This window comes from Ischnura elegans, chromosome 9 (assembly GCF_921293095.1).
Source record: "Ischnura elegans chromosome 9, ioIscEleg1.1, whole genome shotgun sequence".
Lineage (NCBI taxonomy): Eukaryota > Metazoa > Arthropoda > Insecta > Odonata > Coenagrionidae > Ischnura > Ischnura elegans.
This window is the reverse complement of record NC_060254.1, coordinates 22,384,170-22,406,752: the sequence shown is the minus strand read 5'-3', so window position 1 is coordinate 22,406,752 and position 22,583 is coordinate 22,384,170. Positions and strand designations below refer to the sequence as shown.

At 37.6% G+C, this 22,583-nt stretch overlaps 2 protein-coding genes across 7 annotated transcripts; one reads left to right on the top strand and one right to left on the bottom strand.

The window, feature by feature from the left end:
- Nucleotides 1–1,542: 1,542 nt before the first annotated feature.
- Nucleotides 1,543–15,243, bottom strand: LOC124165057 (bis(5'-nucleosyl)-tetraphosphatase [asymmetrical]). Of its 5 annotated transcripts, none has more exons than XM_046542296.1 (4): nucleotides 15,149–15,243; nucleotides 12,908–13,024; nucleotides 9,984–10,099; nucleotides 1,543–3,435 (listed from the first exon to the last, which is right to left on the bottom strand). In XM_046542296.1, the coding sequence occupies exons 2-4, from the start codon at nucleotides 13,014–13,016 to the stop codon at nucleotides 3,232–3,234; spliced, it is 429 nt and encodes a 142-aa protein (XP_046398252.1). In that variant the 5' UTR covers nucleotides 13,017–13,024; nucleotides 15,149–15,243; the 3' UTR covers nucleotides 1,543–3,231. The 5 variants fall into 5 exon arrangements, with proteins under 5 accessions (XP_046398252.1, XP_046398253.1, XP_046398255.1 ...); XM_046542297.1 differs by having other exon boundaries at nucleotides 12,908–13,062; nucleotides 15,149–15,173; XM_046542299.1 differs by lacking the exon at nucleotides 15,149–15,243 and adding an exon at nucleotides 13,252–13,362.
- Nucleotides 14,403–21,083, top strand: LOC124165056 (receptor expression-enhancing protein 5-like). Of its 2 annotated transcripts, none has more exons than XM_046542295.1 (4): nucleotides 14,403–14,567; nucleotides 15,765–15,997; nucleotides 19,981–20,125; nucleotides 20,574–21,083. In XM_046542295.1, exons 1-4 carry the CDS (start codon nucleotides 14,486–14,488, stop codon nucleotides 20,615–20,617), a joined length of 504 nt encoding a protein of 167 aa, XP_046398251.1. In that variant the 5' UTR covers nucleotides 14,403–14,485; the 3' UTR covers nucleotides 20,618–21,083. The 2 variants fall into 2 exon arrangements, with proteins under 2 accessions (XP_046398251.1, XP_046398250.1); XM_046542294.1 differs by lacking the exon at nucleotides 14,403–14,567 and adding an exon at nucleotides 15,407–15,644.
- Nucleotides 21,084–22,583: the final 1,500 nt, after the last annotated feature.

Sequence of the window (22,583 nt, the reverse complement as noted above, 5' to 3'; positions counted from 1 at the left end):
TTTACTCTACTTATAGATATTACTTTGATTTCTACTTTCCTAATACACACAAAAACTCCTCTTTAATTAGTCGCAGAAAGACCCAGGTCACTGAGGAAATACTAAGTCCCTCCACCACCTACGAAAAATACAGCATTTTTATTTATCATGGCAGGATAAATGATTGGAGACAATGAAGGCAGAGATGGACAACCTGAGTGAAAAGCCAAATTTGGATTTCACTGAATAAATCAAGAAAGTGGTACTTTCCTGGAAAGATTCTTTTACTGAATCACACTCCAGCCAAAGAAGTTCCGTCTTGGCAGCTTTCTTTGGGACACCCTTTTAGTCGCCTCTTACGACAAGCAGGGATACTGCGGTAGTATTCTCTATCCCCCAAACCCGCAGGGGCTATTGTTCCAGTCTGGGTGAGATGATTGGATTAAATTAACCCTCCTACCTCAGACACCAAGAAGTCAGCCGTAGTTGAGCATGCATTCTCTGAAGAAAGGCATTATACCTTAATTGACGAAACGCAGGGATTATCCCAAGGAAGATTTTATCTCCAGCGAGGCATTTGAAATTGACAAATGCCCACAGAATTTAAATGAAGTGGACAGTGTTAAACTCAGCCAGACATGGAAGAGAATCTTCCAAAAGAACCAACGGCCTTGATGTTTCCAGTATGTTTTCAACAATGATTCACCTGCCCGCAACACCACGGGGGGGAGATTTTGCTTACCGCTCAAGGACAGGGTTGCGAGTTCCTCTGATGTCAGTCACCCTTCAGCCCCACCACTCTGGTGGCGTAACAGAGTTGACGAGTGTATTTACGACAACCAAAATCCAATTTTTATTCATCCTTGATGAATAAAAATTAGAAGCTTGCTGCTAAAGCTAGCATGACAAAGCACAATATGCACCTGCTCCAGAAAGCCACTGATACTAATTTAAGTAACCCTTTCCACCAGCCAGCTATGGTCAAAGGTTCAGGGGCAAAATCGCTGAAGTTTACCAGAGAAACATCTTTTTGGATAATGCAATTACTACAATATTGACTGTTTAAATAGTAATTTTACCATAATTCTTCATCAGGTGAATGACAGCGTTGAGTACATGTCCTATGTAGTAAAAGATAGATTTTGGGAGATTTTGGGAGATTTTGCAGGCGAAATCGTCGTCATATATGTAATTGGTATTCCCACATCCCAAGAGCAGGTTAAAGGTGCACAACTGAATCCACAAGATACTAAAAGTAACCTTTCAGGTCATAGACCAGCGAGAAATGTTGGGAAACCCAAATACCTCTGTGATTATGTGTGTGCCTCAAATTTTCATTGTGTATGTTTTATTCACTGGAGGTCAATTTAAAAAAATTTATAAAAAGGGGAAGATGTTATGTATGCATTGTTGGCAACCCTGTGATGTTATGTATGTATAGTTGGCTACCCTGTACTGGAGGTGAAGGTAGTAGACCGGCAGATAAGGTGTCATGGTGTATTAAGTGAACTTGTAAAGAATAAATCTTTTATCTCATCAATGCATAACATGAAAATGAAGCCCTCAAGAATTCAATTTCTTTAATGATAAAAATCATGAACAGGGTACAACTAGCCAACAATATTACACAATTTAAATACAAATTAATTAATAGGAAGAGAAAAATGATAAGCCATCAAAACAAATTTCAGTCTCTAAGCTGGAATTATAACAAAATCATCAAATCATACAAAATATCACATGTAAAATACACAAATCGAAAGGCACCATATGATCAACATTATTTTTAATGATCAGCTAATTAAAAGTAATGAAAAACAATCTTTAAATACAAATGAAATACATATGCAGTTTTATTGACCACTTATTTTTATTGTTAATCAGTTACCAAGGAATAATTAGGACCTTCAAATGAAGCCACATTATTTCAATGTTTCAGCACTGCATACTTCCTTCATCAAAGCTTTAATTGCATGCATTACAAAAAAAAGAAAAAAGTGAAGGGAAATGAATTCTGGTTATATTAATATTTATTATAAACTGATAATTATAGCAATTGTTTTGAACAAAAGGAAATTTATGACTATATGAAGTCTGTCACTATTAAATCAGATTTACAGTCTATACCTCAGAAATATACTTCCGAATACAATTGCCAATAGCCACTACATGCCAACTTGACTAACGCATGTTGCATGCAAACTTTAAATAATTCATAAAATATAAACATAAATATTTCCCATCGCTAGTATGGTCCTGTTGACTTCTGTTGTTATCCTCAAGCCACCTTTTATTCTTTTTGAAATGGGCTCTTTACGGGCCTTTCCTGCCGGTACCTATGAGAGGTAAACATTTTGCGAGCTAGAAGTAGCATAAGAATATTTTTAACCTCTCTGTATAGAGCTCTTTTTTGGGGAGGATTAATCCTGGTCTCCTTGTCCCTCTGATTTGGTATCCAAATCAATGGGGAGCCCCACCATTGAGTGAGGATCACTGAGATACATCCTCTAGCCCTATCTTAGCATGAGTCCACGTTCAACTTTTTCCATTACCAGTGTTTTTTAAGCCAAACATTGCTTTTGATTTTCACTAATTTACACCTCTGTAAGAATAAATAACATCTCCTTTAGCTTCTGAAATATAAAACGGATTTCTAGCGTTTATAGTTACAAAGTTAATAAACACAAGGTACTAAGGCTTTAAGTCCTGAAGTAGGTTATTAGTAACACTTAAATTTTGTTTAAAAATTGCTTACATACAGAACAAAACGAAGAATTCATTTCAAAGTATAAAAATAGGAGTATGCAACAGAAATTTCTTTGCAAAAATCATTGCAGATTCAAACAGTTCTCCGTGGATTCCAGCTGTGAGGCAGATCGTAAATGAGTCGGAAGGTCAGGTTTAAAACCCGAGGACTGGCACTGGGGTCTTGCTGAGCTAGGTCTCAGGCAGGGCCTGAATGCCACCGACCATTACTACCACAACGGTCACCTCCCTACCTCTGCGACAGCCATAGCCGACGTCCATTCATTTGCATTGAAAAATATATGCCTACTAAATACAATGTTAGGTCTTCTACACATGAAAATGCTATATGTGTATCTGATTAAGACGAGAAATTCTGCTGATATAAAACACCTAAGACTTCAATAAAAACAATAAATATTGTTAAAATAAACTATTAAAAATATAATTATCTATATAATGCATCATAAAGATAAGAATAGTACACTTACATCATTTATCCAATATTTACGCTTTATTTGACGACAAAATAAAATTTTCACACTTATTTAAGAGATCCACCATATCTGAGTATCCAGCCAACCTGCAAGCTTCATCTAGGGGCACCCATTTGTAATCCTGATGTTCATGAGACAGCTTCACTTCAACCCCTTCATGGGCAATTTCAGCTAGCCAATACGTAACAGTTTTTGGACGACCATTTACTTCATACTGGAAATATTAAATGTTAAACAATGTAATTGACATTCCATAGAAATCAATATAGGTGCATACTAATTTCAATTAAAATACTCATGAGTTGATATCCATTAAAATTAATCATTGGTAATTAATGTGCTACTTCCTTGAGATAACCATTATGTTAATTTTTACAAAACAAATGCACAATGTAATTCAATTACATACTTGCCAACTGACATCCAAATGAATGAGATAAAGACTACAGAGAAAAAAACTAAGTTAACTTTTATGAACAGTGAATGATTTGAAAACCAATTTAAATAGTAAATAAAATCCACCAAACCAGTTTTTCACAGACTACACCGAAATCTATGTGGAGGAAAATAATCCATTGACTTGTCAAAAACCAGGCTAGGAATAAAAATCATTATTTTGAATGACCAGTGATCAGGGCTGGGCAGTATTTCAAATACAAGTATTTTAAAATACGTATTTGAAATACATTGGCATTGAGACTTAGCTCATCCCTAATAATTTGCAAAAGTTGTTTAATGCCTGATATGGGTACGTTTTAGTGGCTAATGTTGAACTATACGTAAAATTTTGCTTGCATTTTGACGACTTGGAGCGTAATAATAGCAATGTGTTAATGATCGTATGTTTCACCAGCAATTTTCATTAAAAACATTTTATTTCATCAGGCTCTAGGATAAACTATTCGTGGCCTAGGGGCTACGCAATGTCTAATCCAGTATCAAAATGAAATTATTTAGGACATTGTGGAAACTCCTACCTTGCAAGAAAAGGAAAGTATATGATTTTCAACCAAGGTTAATCAAAAACTTGACATCACCACCTGATGCTGTTGAATTTTGAGACTTTTTTGTGTTGAAGTATAAATGCTCTTCAGATGTAAAAATCCTGTCTAGAAAGTTATTTAAGATTAAACTCTTGGAATGTGGTACCTCTAGATCACAACGACAATGTATTATGTCTTCAATTTGTTTCCAATCAAAATATAAATTTCAGAACTCAATAAATGAAATTTCTCGGAAATGGTATTAGGCATCGTAGTTTTTTGCAGTGCTTACGAAATTCGAGCATTTCCAACTAGCATATTAGTTTTCGCGTGAGTACTTTTGATTAACGTTAATAATAATGTAAGATATCGTGAAAGGCAAATGAAACTGACATAAAATAGGTTTTTCCAGGAGAACATCTAAGTATTCTATTAGGTGGATTAGATGCAACGTATCATTTATTTATCATTTCAAATTGAAAAATATTGTATAGCCATTTTCTCGGAACCCGCTACATTCTTATTGACGGGCGTCGCAGAGAGCACCACGGCTGGTTCGGCTCTGCCGTGCTCTCACGTTAGCACTACATTCAGAGACGTCACGCGCAAGCGATCGGGCCTTCTATCTAGGTGGCTCTGACCGTACCGAGGCAACGACAGGCATAGTGATCACATGATAATCAAGAATTTGTTGCAGTTGTAGTTATGGAACAACTAGAAGGGGTTAATACTTCTGAGAATCCTAAAGAGAGTGCAGGGCGTTCAGAGGATTTATTTGGACTACCAGCTATATTAGATGGCAGATATTTTCAAATGTGTGTTTCAGAATCGCACAGAAAATTGAAAGCCATGTGCAAACTGTGTAAAAATAAAGAAACAGTAATAAGTGGTACATTGAAGGCAACTATGAACTTTAAAACACATTTCAAGGTAAGGCATGATGAAAGTGAAAGTTTTATTCGTAAATCTTGCTAACATTCTCTTAACTTGGTTAACAGAACCGATAAAATTTCACTATTTCAGAGAGTGCATCGTCACGCTGTTGAGGAGTATGAAAAATATAAAGTAAAAAATAAAATATGTGGGATCAGACTCAAAAGGAAGAACGATGATCCAACTGAAAAGAAACTTAAACAATCTAAGCTGGATGTTTTTCAGGGTTGTAGTACTTCCCTACCTACGAGACAGGAAAAATTTGATCAAAACGTTATTAACTATGCGGTCAATAGTATGAAACCTTTATCCACTGTAGAAGATGCGAATTTCATCAAAATTTGTACAGGTGATTTCATTTCAAATACATTTTGTGCAGTATTTTGTATTTCAAATACTCCTCGGCCTGTATTTTGCCCAGCCCTGCCAGTGATATGCGGAAGTCAAATTCTACGGGATTTTAGAGTCTCAATTGGCAGGAATCACAAACATTGGAGTCCTGAAAGGGAGGAATATCCACCAAGTGCAGAGTCTTAGTCACAAGTGTGCAAACAGAAAACTCCTGGTACTGAGTATGTATTTATTCTTACTAACAATAAAAATACTCCCACTCTCTTAGCACAGCCTGTATGCTCAATATTGCTTCCCTGTTTCAACCAAATTTGGCAAATTTTAAAGATACAGTATCCGTGAGTAAAGGAGCAAGCAAGCTGATCTTGTTGAAAAGATTGCTAATTGAATTACAGTAGACTCGCATTATTACAAAGTTCAAGGGATCGAAAAACCGGAGCTTAGTAATAAAAAGTTCGTATGGATGTTTCTTTCAGGAATTGTCGAAAAAACAGCATATTATATACACAATTAAATTACGTGCAAATATATAAAAACAAGAAAATTAATTTCAGTCTCTCAATACAGTAATCTATCATAATTACGAAGTTCGCAGGACCACAAAACCGGAGTTTCGTAATAACAAAGTTCGTATGAACGTTTCTTTTGAGAATCGTCGGAAAAAACCGTATTTAATGAACGCGATTAAATTATGCTGAAATATATAAACAGGAAAACGCGTTTCAGTTTCTGAACAGAAAAATGCGGCACACTGCAATTGAGGGTTGATATCTTCCCGAATACAGTAAGTCCGGTATACAAGCTGGATGCATTCCAAGACCTTGTTCCTAAGTTGATAAACCTACAGTACAGCCGCCGAAAGTTGTCCGATGACACGCATAATGGACTAAGTTGGGGTAAGGGGCAAGGTTGCCAGGTAAGAAATGGAAACGCCAACAAAGGTTTCCGCGAAGAAAGGAGCCGGAAGGGACGACGAGGGTCAAGGACCTAGAGTGGAAATGGAAGAATCACTTATTTTGGTGATTCAAAGAAAGGGTTTGTTTTGGTGGATCAGGCTTATTTTGGTGCATCTTATGCCGTTGACAATGTTGTGAGACGAGGCGAGGGTGCGTTTCGGAGACAGAGATTGTCCGTAAACCATGCTGGCACAGGGTTTTCCGCCCCTCCTTGTGTACTGTGATAGGACAACTCTCGCCGGCCGGACTGTATGCAAGGCATCGAGGAGTGCAGTTATCCTGCAGAATGCAACATCGCATCACAATCGTGCATTAACTCACGATTGTGATGAACTGATCTGGCTTGGTGTGCGACACAGCCGCAGCCTAAAAAATCACTCTCCTCGGTATGGAAGAACTGGTAAAAACGCTGAACAGTTCCTAACTACACCGGATTCAATGATACTTTGTTCAGAATGTGCCCATACTGCAAGTTCCTCTACACCATACCACGTTGCATCGGCCTACTGGAAATTTGGAACTTCAGGCACGCTTGAGTTTTTCGAATGTCCGTATTTCTGAAAGTTAGTAAATCGAATGCGTGTAGAAAGAGGACTAACTGTTCATCCAATTTACAAGCGGTAATGAGTGGGTCACCGTGATTCCACAGGAAAGAAGCTTATTATATGATGTTGCGTGCATACTGAAGAAAGAGCCATAATTGATGCACTTGGGAACAGTACACGAGGGAAACTTAAACGTGGCACAATTATCAAAACGTAGCGTAGTGTATATCCATCTAAATGCCGTTGCTTAGTCATGGAACTTCATAATAATGTTCATTTTGTAAGTGGCGGGACCCAGACTGACGTTCGTTACTTCGTAATAACGAAACTTTCATAATAACATTTCTTTTACTATAGATTGGATAATCCTTTTCGTCAGGACCAATGATTTGCTTCGTAGTAAAGAGAAATTCGTAATAATGATTATGATGCAGCATAGTGTATATCCACATGAAAGCCGTTGCTTATCCATGGAACTTCGTATTTAAGTTCACTTTGAAACCACCAGGACTGGGACCAAAGTTCAAAATTTTACAAAATTAAAAATTTCCTCATAATGTTTCTTTTACTATTGATTGGATTAGTTTTCGTCTGGACCAATGATTTGCTTTGTAAAAACGAGAACTTTGTAATAAGGTTGTATGTATTAATGAGTCATATTGTTTGTATGTTTTAGGTAAGAAACAAAAAAGATAAATAAGTTGGTTTAACTGATATATACATAAGTTATATGCACTATGGGGGATAAAAGTATCCCAACAAAGCTTGTGCCGTCACTATCGCTCTGCGGGATAGTTGGTTTCCTTTCCAGTGGGTTGTTATTCTTAGGTCAACGAGGGAAATTCAAACAGGCAAACCATCTCCTCTCTTCGTCATCCAAATGCGCAACTAACCACAAGTCTCCATCAACCCACGGCCATGACTTGCAACGATCTCCATAGAATAGAGATGCATTCGGAGGCATCATGTGCTCACATTGGGAACGCTCCTCTGAATTTTCCATCGCATATCTCAACGAAACGATAGAAATCACTACGGGCCATAGCATTGATTTTTCTTGAGGCAAACAAGACGATCAACGAGCAGACTCAATGGGCCACTTGTCTGAATGCAGATGACTATGAAGAAGTTTTAGCTTTTTCTGGAAGGTCTGACGAGCACATGGCCAAGATGTGTTTTTCTTAGGATTGAGAAGGATATGCTCCTATCTTGATTTCAGATGCCTTTGTGAGCAGGTGAGAGGGGGAAAGTAGTCAGCTTGTTGGAGGCAGGCTTAACAGTAGCAGAAACATAGATATTGTCCTTAGTGAAGTGTGAATAGGGTAGTTTCCTTCATCAAAGAAAACGAAAGGCATTGATTGCGATTCGTTACCCACCATTAGTGCATTCATAATATACAAATTATTTGGTATTAGAAATATCGGTTTGGACGAATGGGAATGGTCAATTTAATCCTCATTTGAAAAAGGCCAGATTGGCGCCCATGCGATTCCACTCCACGTGATGTCACAGGGGCCTAGTTTCTAAACGAGTAGACAGGAGTTTTACAGCTTCTGAGATTATCAATGCATGCATGAGGCACAGAGCCCAGGGAAACATGTCTCAATAATCACCTATTAAAACTGCCTAAGGCCGGAAAGTTTCCTTAGTTTGGTAAGGTATTAATAATCCTTATTTAAGCCAAGAGCTACCAGCTAGCAGGGTACTCTGCTACCTGCTAGCATCCTGCGTCATATCAGCACTCAAAGCCTTGCCCCAAGGTCACCTCACTTGCCGCAGCGGGAACCAGAACGACATCACACGGGGTTTTCCCAGCATACTTAGCCGTTGCATTTTCACACACTTGAAAATTTTCACTTTTCATTTAAACGCGAAAAATAGATGTCGTCATTTAAAAATCTAAAAGCATGAAATACGTTACGTACTCCAGGGGTAATATTCTTTCGATTTAGGCAATAAAAAAATTATAGGAAACCACCCTATTCATTGGAGTATGTTTTTCGTGCCATGATTTTTTTGTCCACATTATTTCAGAAATTTTATTTGACCCTTTTAATTTTACAAAATTGATTTTCAAAGCAATTGAAAAGAAAGTGATGTGTCAAACTGCTGAAAATAATTTTGTTTGAGTTTTGGCCAATGGCTAGGAAAAAATAAAATGTAATTTTTTTACGATTTATGGAATTTACCTCGCATAAATTGTGTGTCGTCATTTAAATTTGTAGCAATCATGTGCATATGCATTGAGAAATATTTTCAGTCGCAACTGTCCCACTAAAATCTTTTAAAGTGATGATTGTTTAGGTGTTAAGAGTAATTCCTGATGCTCACAATGGCTGTCTTGCAGATTGTCAGGCGAATATTTATGCTGTAAATTTTCAGAGAGGAGAAAATGAGGAAATGGATATGGGCTTTGAGTGAATTTTAGAATGAGTGCCATAATAGGTGCAAAGAAGGGAAGGAAAGGAGGGTAAGAGGGAGATAGCGGAAAAAGGAATGCACAACAGCTAAGGATATCAAATGCGCCAGCAATCTGGTGAGCAGTACGGAATACAATCGAGCCTCGGTGCAAGGCAGGAAAGTTCACCGCCACGGCCTTGGTTGCGGAAAAAAGACTTTATTTGAATTTCCCTCGTCTCATTCCAAGGATTAATATACCCTTAGAAATGGACTCCATTCTCCTGCAAAGCAATGGTGGTGGCACAAACTCTGTTAGGATAATTTTTCCCCTATAGTACATTGGATACACTAAACGAATAGTTTCAAATTAATGAAGAAGATTTCAACAAATTCCACCATTTCAAACCAACTTTAACAACAGCAAAATATGGCCCTCCTTTAATTATCATCGACCTTTGCCCTTAGAACATCACTGCCGAAGCCCTTTAGTATGCAGTGATAAGTATTTTATTCAAACTAAGAGTTATTTTTATTACTTAATCATTTAACTTGTATGACATAGGACGCACTTTGCTTCTGACTAAGACAACTTACGTTCAGTATTTCTTGAAAGCCTTCTAGCACTTTTAAATCGCTTTTTTTGAGCCCAGATTCCTCCTCAGTCTCTCGAAGGGCCGTATCAAGATCAGATTCGCCTGGATCAACATGGCCTACAAAGCAGGAGAAAATAATAATGATAAGAATAAAAATTTACAATGGGCAAGAGCCCAGTTTTCTATACACTTATCATAAAATAATAAATATCACAAAGAAATATTTAAAATTATAAAAATTAACTTGAATGTCTTTTTCATACTTTCACTAATAAATATTTATCAGCCCTTCAAGACACCTCCTGAAAATGTCAGAAGTATCGTAATACGCATCAATAATTTCACTTAGGGAGTTGAATAATTTTAGCATATGAACAACAAGCCCATTGATGGAATAGTTTCTGCAGCAGTATGTCATAAAGAATAACACGGAGCTCCTGGTACATGTAAAATTAGCAATAAAAGGTAAACTTGCAAACAATAGAGAATAGTAGACAATACTGTTGCATATTTTTTACTGATAAAACACAGCCGCTAATTCCCTTCTAACTGATAGAGCATGTAGGCCCTAAATTATTGGGGATTCTCTATATGGGGGGGGGGGGGGTAAAAAACAGGAGCCAGCATAATGGTTAGCACTTCGTAGGAACTTTTTTGCTCAAATCAAATGGTATTGACATGTCATTTGCAATAAGGAGTTCAGATGACGGAGTTGTACTCCAAAATTGGACGAACAAGGCAAGTAAAAAGATAGCGCAACATATAAATAATTTTAACATCATTAGGAAATATAATGCAAAAACCAAGTCTTCATAATGCATTTGCAGCAATGCTAGATACATGTTGCTCAAAAGTCAGTGACTTATCTAAGAGTACTCTGAAGTCTTAAAAACACTTCAGGCATAAAAATAGATTCCTGGGGCCGTATTCTGTATTTCGTCGGTACCGCACCGGTCGGTTTCCCTTTCAAGCCCACCGACTGGACATCATTCCGTACCAACAATGGTTTCCGTACCGACGACGGCACTTTCAGCGATTCTGTAAGGTCGTCGGTTTCAAACCAGTCGGTACGGTTCCCCTTCCTTCCCATTCAGGGAAAATCCGAACATATCCGAAGTTAGAAATCACCTAACGTGCTACCACCAATGAAAGAAGGGTAAAATCAAGTGAAGACTCATTGGCACAGTTTGTTATCGTCATTCTCAATCTTTTTATTTGCGGAAATTACGACATATTGATAGATTAAGATAATCGATATTGGATAAGTTGTTAACAATGCTTATATAATGTGTGGTAGTAATGCTGTACCTACAGAATCGAAGGAAACAATATTACAACATCACAATAAAGTTTGTATGTGATGGAGATGGTTGTTACTGGAATGAATTATTGAAACTATCCTTGAGATCGTAGTTTCTTTTTTATTTATTGGTTCCGTATATTACTATTTATTCATGATTTGATAATATAGTTGTCCGATTTTGAATTTTCGCAGAAGACGATAGCCGTTGGTCATTAGATTGGGCCAGGAACCCTCTCCATATGCGGCTGAGGTTATATCCATCCTCCCTATTAAAGTTATTTGGCCTTTTCGCTATCTTGACGGATTCACGTATAACACGCAGATGATATTCTTTCATCTTTTCCAATACCCGTGTAGCATTAAACATTATTTTATGCCCAGGGCAGGAGGCGTAATGTTCAGCGACCGCTACACGCTAAATGTTACCTACACAGCAATTCCCGAAAACAATTACCAACACCATTCAGAGATCTTTTAAGAGAGCTACTAATAACTAGGCAGCCATTTATATTGTGTATAAAGTTAAAAATTTTAAGTCATCTGCATACATTAAGTGTGGATGTGGAGAAATTACACGACTCAGATCATTGACAAAGATAAGAAATAAGTTATGCCCTCAGTGAAAACCATGAGGGAATCCAGAGTTTACAATAAATGGCTGTGAGAAATAGGATTCCATTTTTACTTGAATTTCATGGCCAGTAAAATAACTATGAAACCAATTGAGTCCAGTACCTCTGACACCAAGAGATTTCAATTTATGTAGCAGAATGGAGTGATTTGGTGAGATTTACTCTATCAAACACTTTAGACAAGTCAAGGTGCTAATAAATTTCTAAGAAGAGGTTCAAGCTTGTAAACAAGTGCGGAAGTATTGCCGTTCAGGGAAAGTTTTCTCATTCCTGACAACGACGCCATTTTTCAGGATCTTATTGTTCTTCGAAAGTACCAGTGCATCACGTTGGCTACGTAGCATTAAGCATTATGCCTAGCATCACATAAAAAGAATGCCTTAGTCGATTATTGAGTTCTCCCATTACTGATTCAAATACCTCATAATAAATGGTACTACGTTGATTGCACAGGTCAGCAAGCGAAGACTTGATCTCTTGTAGCTCTGACTTTAAGCTTAAAAATAGTTTTAAGCTCATTAAGACCTGGAAGGCTGTTTCCAGAGGAATGGCCAGCCATTGTGCAACCCTCACGAAAATATCTCAACTGCGATTGTTTTCGAGAGGCTGCAATTCACTCCTCGAAACATTCTGGCAGCCCCAAGCGCCCGAGGTTGCACACGATGACCACGAGAACAGGATATCGAAGCACCTTCGGTGGAACTGGTCCCACATACGGCGCGAATATTTACACTTACTAATGGCATTTTTATGTATATTGAACAACCAGATCGGTGTGAAAAAAATATGCAGTGAGGCAAATATAAGGAAACATTATGCACGCAAGTGCACTGACTAGACTTCCTATGAATAATTACACAATATGAAATGAATACAAATTGTTATCCTAAAAGAAAAATACTTACTCGTAATAAATAATAAACTAAATTAAATGCAGTCAATACCTCTAATAGACTAATTAGTATCAAAGAAAAATAAAGTCAAACGAACCTTTAGGCGGAGTCCAATGGTGAATCCCGTAAGACGTCTGTAGGAGCAAATACTCCACCCGGCTGCGTATGACCCGGTAAATTACAAATCCAGCTGCTCTGAGACCCATGTTTCACACTGAAATCCAGGGTTGAGGCTATACTGCCAATCACCTACTACTTTCAAAGGTAAAACCAGAAATACTCTACCCTATAGTAATATAAACTATACGGGTAAAACTTAAGAAACCGGTAGCGATGGTAGGAAGAAAACCGATACGGAGCGGATGGAGGACAACAGAAAAGCAGGTATAAAATCAGTATTTTAGCATCAGAATATTTGTCCGACTGTGCGGCAAGTTCTACCTTAACTAGGATTTATAAACTCAATATACGGATTCAATAACTCCATGGCCCATTCATAATTCCATTAATTCAAAGAATTTCGCATTTCAATTATTGCCATTCCGACCGTGCTGCTGCCAACGGACAACCGTGAAATTGACGAAAGAAGAGGAAAAGAGGAATGAGTCGCAGCGGTCGCAGCTAAATATCATTATCATGTTCAAGGCCCTTATATACGTTGATCATGTTCCAGTTCATCGTACCCGTTTTTTTCTTGAAAGTGAAAATACATGAGGAAGCACAGATGTGATGTAACGACGTGACGAAGAGGAAATTCATTGCAAGCATATGCACAAGCTTCAAGTTCACTCAGTTAATAGCCTTCTTTGTTTCGGTAGTGGACCTAACGAAATTGCTGTAATAATTAATATGCAAACGATACCCTGACCTCGGTCGACCTTGACGACTCAATTATTTTACGCTCACCTAGAAATAAATAAAATCAAAGAATGGCACTGAGGCGGAACGCCCCAGACTGACCAAATACACGGAAATGGTCAAAAAGACGCAGTGACAGTTATTTAAATTGCTGCAATCGTGAGCGAGACATGCCGAGCGTTAATATTCCTTTAAATTTCCTGTTGACAGTAGGGTCGTCGTTATTAGGGAAATTACTGCGTACACCAATTATCTTAAATGCTCCGAGATGATTACCGGCCGTGATGGAAGGCCTTCTTTGTCAAGGTAGAAATATATCGTCAAAAAAATAAAAAGTCTGATAAAAAATTACAAGAATTAGGGTCTTGCCTCGCAGGAGTAGTCTGGTTACAATTCAATGCTGGTATGCCAAATTAAACCGAACAAAACTAATTTTGAAAAAAAGAACTTTACACCGTCTCTATATTATTACCACTCACATTAACTTTGTTTGGTATTTGATAATAAACCCTCATATTTCTTGATGTTTTTAATCACGTAATGAAGCGTATTTTCCAAGGCTAATCAGTGACATCGCCAAAAAAGTGGATACATACAAGTAAACAAGATGAGAATGCATCTATGATCGTCAAGCGTTAGCTAAGCTGTTAATTTAAGCACGTCAACAAACCAAAATCAAGCCCGATTTCGGCGACCGCAACATGTACGAAAATAGCCCAGCTGAACTAGACTTTCAGATAAGGGATAAGGCTCACTTCCAGACGACTGCTGAACGTCCCGTGCCTCCTTGACCGTAACTTTTCTTTCCACCGCAGCAATGGCAGATTCGAAGGAGAAACGCGAAGGAAGCAGCGAAAATGAATCTTCCTGGTGGAGTGGAATCAATGGCTACCATATAGGTAAGTATACCTTGAATTAAGCTGTGCATGCTGAGTAATTACTAAAAGATTTATCAATTCAACTTATGGGCAGCTGACCGAGCAGCTTGAACATCTTGTTAATTAGTCCGTGTGTAGCTATCCTTTCGTAACATATCTCAAGGTTGTTACTGACTTAGGCATTTATTCTGCAGTAGACAGCAATATGAATTTTCTCTTTTTGATATACTTATTCGGCAATATTCCTGTATCAAAGCTAAACAATTGGATGTATGTAAAATTAACAATACTTAGCTACTTATGTTAATTGAATTACTGCAGTGTAGGAGCATCATTGCATGAAAACGCTTCATACGCGCTAAATTAATTTGAGTAGCATGTAGTTAGTTCCTACTTATCCAAGATAAACTTTGAAAATGTTCTCCAACGTCAGTGGCATGACATGAGCAAGGTCTTTAATATCTCGTCCATTTTGGGAATAAGGTTGTTAACATTAGGTCCAATGAATACGTTACAGTATAAAACACATAGCAATTAAGTCAAGTGATATCTTGGCTTCATAGAAAGTGAGTGAAAAACCGTAAACGGAGGATTTAACATACCAGACATGACCTTCTTTACCGCTGTCTCAAATTTTTTGCCGCTGACTACTGCTTCGGTCAACTCTAACATTTTTGTATTATTATCGTTTCACTTTAACTACGTTTTTATATCCATTTTTATAGATTACTTCGTTATTAAATCAATAAATATATTTTTGTGTCAATGTTTTCTTATTAACTACGCATAACTATTTGTTAAGTATAATTAATACTTCAGTTGACGCACAGCTCACTTCCGTGGTAGTTCAAAATTTCCCCGTTGTCTGTTGTTGATTCCGTCTCACGTCCGTCGTGTCTGAGTCAGGCATCTCTCTGTTTGAGTATCTCAACGTTTAAACGATTTAAATCAGTGGCTTATCGTGAATCAAAATGTCGGCTAATATGCAAGCTTACAGAGATAAATTGGAGGGTGCCTTGAACGAAGACAAGCCGTGGACGATTGTGTTGGCTCAAATCGAAGCAAAAACTGGCGTCAAGAGAATTTATTCATTTTTTGGTAAAATTGATCCGTTCAGTGTTTCGTTTCCTCATAAATATTCTTTAATTGTAGTTTTTGTGTTGCTTAACTGGTATAAATGTTCTTTATGACTAACTATTGAGAACGTCACTTTTTCAGGCATAGTTGTTTTTGTGGCATTGTACCTTGTGTTTGGCTATGGAGCTCAGCTTATATGCAATGGAATTGGCTTCTTGTACCCCGCTTACTGTTCCATGAAAGCAGTAGAAAGCCCTAATAAAGAAGATGACACAAGGTGGCTTATCTATTGGGTTGTGTTTGCCTTCTTCTCGCTGTGTGAATTCTTCTCTGACTTAATGATTGGCTGGTTTCCCTTCTACTGGTTGATTAAGGTAAAGAACATTCGAAGCATTTTAAGTCATATTTCAGTTGTTATTACTTGGAATATTTGTCATGCATATATTCTAATGCTTCGTGTCTATAGATAATCTTATGTTTGTACTGTAAACTATTGCAAATACAGACCGAAGCTTATCAACCCCGTCAATTTAATATTTCGGTCAGTACCAAGCTGTATATCATTGTTGGTGGTGAGATACACTTATAAGTTCCAGCGGCTACGCTTGCGCAATGGTAGTAACATTATGTTTCCTATGGAATATCCTGTTGGTGTGTGAGGAAATTATGAAAAAACTGACCCGGCTTCCTCTTTCTTGTGATGAAATGGCCCCTCCACTGTACCGGCATTGTTCCATTGCGATTATTCGGCAGTTTCATGCCATTTAGGTGAGACTGCCGTGTGTCGTCATTAGCCGCTCACTTAATATTAGGGGCAGTCATGGCGCTTAAGTTAATTCGCGTGAGTGAGTAGTATTGATTCAGCGCTTGCACACTTAATTGAAATTGGTGTGGTCATGAGCTTTTTCATTGATATGGTCGTCGCAATTACGTTGTTTGTTTGCTTCTGGGTTGATATTCAATTGGAGGCTAATGTTTCACTAGTTTGACCACTTGCTTGCCGAACATCTTACTTACTTCATTCCTTATCTTATTGTAAACATGAAAGTCACGAGGGTGAAATGCAGATCAGGCACATCTACCACAACACTTTCCACTGAGCTCTGCGGCCTTCAATCTGGCTTTGACTAAGCGAACCAAAAATTCCTATTTACTGCCCCTTTCCCTAAAACCCACAACCTGCTACTCTTCAACACCCAAAACATTCATTTAAGGAGTGAGCTCTCTCACGTTCACACCCCTCCTTGTGGTTTTCTAGGTCCTACCAGGAAGGCAGAATCATTAAATAGCTCACTACCACACTATCTCCTTCGTACATATTTGGATGAAATATCCCCCGGGAAATGTATTGCCCCCTTACCATGAAACTATCAGTAAATCAACCATCACGTTTAATCCCTGTATGGGAGTTAAGTAAGTTGCACTTTTCTGTTTCACTCACATGAGCCTGCAGACCATATGCAAAAAGCATTTTTATAGTCCCTTGCATCCATAGTGTGTCTGTGCTTCAGTTCCTGTACACTGTTGAAAAGACTACCTCAGTGAGGGTGCACATGGGTGTATGGGTCATTCCTGAGTGCATATGGTGTTTACCGATTTTCCATTTCTTGTGTTACACCGCATCCAGCTATGCTGTTGACAAGTTTCACCAATGATCCTCCTGGTGTCTTCAGGTCAAAGGTGCCGCTCTGCACTTATCTCAGTTTTATCGAGTCCTTCCTTGCCTATCTACTGATTGGTTGCCTTTTTGGGTGCTGTCTTCCATGATTCATGGAGAAAATGCCTAGCCCCTTGGTTCTGGATGTGGTGTAACTTGAGAAATAGAACATCAATATTCACCCCCACCAAATAATGAGAAGCAACAAGTTTTTCCCTGCTTTAAGATTACAGGATTTGCTTGATAATTTATTATGTGTGGGGCGTAATAGTGTAGTTCTCCAACAGACTCAATTCAGCTGTATTGGTTGAGTTTGGGGACAACATCTTGCAATGAAGGATAGAAAGCTCTATCTACTCTCTGCAATTTTCTTTAATGTGGGTTAGTTTCAATCATCATCCTTGGCACTACAGCTGGACACTGCCCTCCGAAACAATCTGCCTCCATTCATTCCAATCTTCTGCAAATCGCCTATTTGTCTTGACCTCACAGTCTTGAGTCAGCCTCACATCATTAGGCCACTGGTTTTGTGGTCTTCATCTACTTCTCCTCCCACCTGGAGTGCCAACAGAAACTTAAATCATCTTAAACCGATCTTAAGTCATTAATCGTCTTAAACTTAGATCATTTTCAACCAATTAGAACACATGGCTGATAACAGCACATATAACACCATGTTTGGCTTTTAATGGAATGACTATTGTAACTACAGAAACCGGTGTAAGAAGCAATGGAAAAAGGGAAAGTGGTAATGACCATGTGATTCAGAAATGATGAGATAAGCGATCTCTTTTTTGGTCTCTGAAAAGCTATAGCTGGAGCTAAAAACCTGAGGGACAGAAAAAATGATTGTGTGATTCAGGCTTTTTTTCTCCATATTCGTGCATGTATTACAGCACCATACATATTATTTTGGAAATCTTTCTTTCCCACCATTTGATTACTTGTTCTTGCGTTGGAGTCACTGTCCATGTTTCAGAGGCATAGAGGATTTGAGGTCTTTGTGCACTCTTTTCTATGATTAGTTTTTTGCTTCTTGCAATATGTCTTGATCTAAAAATATGCTGCAGTGCATAACGACATCCATTGCCCATGTGTAGCTCTTCTTGAGGTTTAGGGAAATCTGATATTTTTAATGCTAACAAGGATTCCTGAAGTTCTTCACTCTTTGCAAACATTTTATTAATTTCATTTTAGGTTCTGTATATTATCGGGATACTTTCCATTTTCAAGTTTTCATTGCTTATACCTATCATCATTAATTACCAAAGAAGAGTGTTTTATACTATTTCAATGGAGATAAAAGTCTCTTCTAATGATCATTTGTTTCTAGAGACTACCAGGCCCGGTCATTGGCAGTAAATTTGGTTTGTCGGTTCCTTATTCTTCCTCCAGAATTTATTGGAGCTGTCTCATTGATTTCAAACTGAGAAGAAATTTCTTCATTAATTTTAACTTCCTTTTAGAATTGTGTACTGTCATTTTGATGAGAATTATTCATTTGGAGGGTATATGAAATTCTTTAATGATATTATGTAGTGCAGTCCTTTGACATAATCATGCTTGTAATCCAAGAATGGGCGATGAAAACATAACATGATATTGTGTTCATAACGTGATTTCATTCTTCTGAAAGTCATATTTTGAGTCGTCATTTTCTTTTCCAATCACTTTCAGGGATGCTTTGATTTTGTTTTCTTTTAGCGGATGTTCAAAGTGATTTTGCTGTCCAATAATTTCTTTGTTTCTTTTGAGATTTCTTTTTGGATCTTTGCAGAAACCCGCTGTTTAATTTTTTTTAATTTAAAACTGGTATAATTTCTGATTTCTCACTCGTTCTCTTCTTCATTCTTCTCCTGATTATTGCTCATTTTTTCTAGCTAAGCAGTCTGTTCTTTCCCGAGCATTCTTTTTCTTCTTTTTTCTACAGTCTTTAAAAGTGATCTTTCTTTTCTATTGTAGTTCTTGACTATATTGCAAAATAAATCGCTTAGTAATCTCTTGATATATATGATTATTGACTGTTTCTCTTGTTCTTTTTCGAAGCATTCCCTTGTCTAAGTTTCGTTCTTAGACTACTAGTGCTCTCTAACTGTCATACATCTCTTCTCTTAATTTTCTTTGAATGTTACCAACCAATTTCTTGGCAGTTGTTGCTTTTTTTTCATTTTGTTCTATTTTCCTTTTGAGTTTGCTTCTTTCCCATTCTTGTTTTTCTGAAGAATGGCAGCTACTTTTGTTTGGCTCCCTTCTCTTTTTTTCAAGTTTCACATCCACTTTAGCCTGGATGTGTTTCAACATGGTGGACAAAAGTTCTCAGCATCGCTTTGAAACACATGTATTGTGAAGAAAACTGTGAACATTGTAGCAGTTATTCTAGAAATAACCACCGACTAGCCAGTGGCCTACCTTTATGAAGTCCACTAATCAGTGCAAAAATTCCACGGAGGAAAAATATTATACCTCCACTAGGATTCAAACCTGTATCTCCGTCATTCGTACCAGATGTTCTATCACTTGATCTACCTAGGCATCTGCTTCACGTACGGGGAAGTTTAAATGAAGGGAAATGGGGCTACCAAATTTTAAAGTGTCTGTGCTTTGATGCCTTAAGAGATAGTTTTGTTTTAATTTTTTCAATTTGTCTGCTAAGTTTGTCATTACGTGCTAATCATTTTGGTTTTAAACATTCCTTTACAGTGTCTGTTCCTGGTTTGGTGCTTTGCTCCCATTCAGGGAAATGGTTCCATATTTATTTATACAAAAATCATCCGCCCTAGATTTCTTGAGCATGAAAAGGATGTTGATGATTTACTGAATAAGGCAGGGAGAGCTGCATCCTCTGGTAGGTACCTGTTTCACAAACTCTCATTTTTCATCTTCTTGGGCTCTACACGGAGTAATTGAATGTAATTCTGCTGATGTTTCAGGTAGCGACTCATAACCTTTCCTCAAGGCAATTGTTATTGATGTGCAACGAGTCGCTGCCCGAAATTTCAGCAGAATGACATGCAATTAGCCAGTGTAGAGCTCGAGAATAGTTCATCTGTGTAATTTACAGGGAGACATCACATCTTACTCCATCACTCATCATTACATAACTTGACTTGTTTCGCGTATTATTGCATTTTGGATATTTCTTAAGTAAAGTATTGTTGTGAATGTAATTTACGTGTAATTTCTGCACAATTGAAGGTCACTATTTCCTCTTTGTTTAGCTGTTATTATAAAGAAAACATTTCTCTGGACTGATCTAAAATGAACATAATTTATGGCATTGTTTTTTTTTCTAGCTTCAAAACGAGTTATTGCAGATGTTTTAACCAAAGATGAGTGATTATTCATGTGCTTTGGTGAAAATTTGGCGTTTTTAATGCTTACTGAAGAATTTGATTACTGCACCATCTACTGCCTAAAGTGAAGAGTTTTATGCTGAATTTTCAGTGTATAGTTTTTTCTATGAAGTTTGAAAGAAAATTATGCTTGTTTTTTAAAAATATTTCTTAAAACATGTGGTTATTCCTCTGATAAAAATGCTGAATGAACATCTGATCGAAGGCTCACAAGGGAGCCTTTGGTGTACAAACATACTTGTCGTCCTCTGTGTATTGAAATTGAATCTTCACATTTAGTACAAGACATGCTTCAGATGTTGAACTTTGATTGTAATAATGCTATAGTGGAATTCTGGAAAGATCTTTTACTCTGGAAAGGTTCTTTTTCAAGCTTGTTCTTATTGAAGCTATGCACTTCGAATCTGTGATTCATCATATAGATGAAAATAAAGCAGTATTTTAATTTTCTTTGTCATAATTATATTTTCTGATGTTTATTTTTAATTACATCGTAATGGTGGCTTACAGAGCCAAAATTGAACCTTGAAACTCATTGAAACCCTTTAAAGGCTGTTCTATCCTAATTCAAAAATCCAAATATTACGGTCGCCAGTTTTTATTTCCCAATTCGGCTGCTACAGCCAGTGGAATGGGAAGCCTCCTTGGGATGAGGGGGGAGTAGTCGCTGATCGAAGGAAAAAAAAAGGAAAGGAGGAGGGGTCGAGCTTCACTCCGACCAAAAAAAAAACATGACGCTGTATCAAATTTCACTGTGGAGGGACGATATTGAGAATGGTCAGGATTCGGAGGTTGATTTTTGCTCTCTGGTGGCATTAGTCCCATCTCAGCCACTCGGCAGGATCCAAAAACGCTCTCTCTTGACGAAACTGGCAACTACGGGTGGCTATTATAAAGAATGGCGATTACTTGCATTGTTCTCTTCTTATTCAACTCTCCTCGAAGGGGAGAGCTGGTCAACATTCTCATCACAAGATTGCTAAAAATTATTCAAAGCATCGTAAATGTCAATAGGGTGGTTTCCTATTATTTTTTTATTGCCTAAATCGAAAGATTATTACACCTGGAGTACGTATTTCACGCTTTTAGATTTTTAAATGACGATATCTATTTTTCGCGATTAAATGAAAAGTGAAAAATTTCAAGCGCGCGAAAACGCGACGCTTAAGTATGAATGTCGGGAAGTCTCTCCGCGTGACGTATTTCTGGTTCCCCCTCCCGCCCTGCGAGGTGACCTTGAGGCGAGGCTTAGCTCTGATACGACGCAGGCTGCTAGCGACTAGCCTAGTACCCTGCTGGCTGGTAGCGCTTGGCTTAAATAAGGATTATTAATAACTTATCAAACAAGGAAAACTTTCCAACCTTAGCCAGTTTTAATAAGTGATTGTTAAGACATGTTTCCCTGAGCTCTGCGCCTCATGCATGCAATGGTAACCTCAGACGACGTATAACTCCTATCTTCTCGTATAGAAACTAGGTCCCTGTGACGTCACGTGGAGTGGCATCGCATGGGCGCCAATCTGGCCCTTTTCAAATGAGGATAAAAATGGACCATTGCCATTCGTCTAACCCGATATTTCTAAAACAAAATAATTTGTATATTATGAATACACTAATGGTGGGTAACGAATCGCAATCAATGCCTTTCGTTTTCTTTGATGAAGGAAACTACCCTATTACGCTAACCGAAATGCGCATATTTCGTGAAACCTTTTTTAAAGTACAACTTGACAATTTTTTATATTTTTTACGATGTTCCCCAGTATGAATGAAATAGTAATTACTGAGTAAGTAATGGTTATAATCAAAGTGTTACAGGGAGAACACTAATGAGAAATATGACAAATAATCAATGAACAAAAATTGATTTTCAATCAACTTTAATATTTATTAATTTATATGGTAAGAACAACATAAATTGTGTATTGGATCAGACATCACAAACAGCTT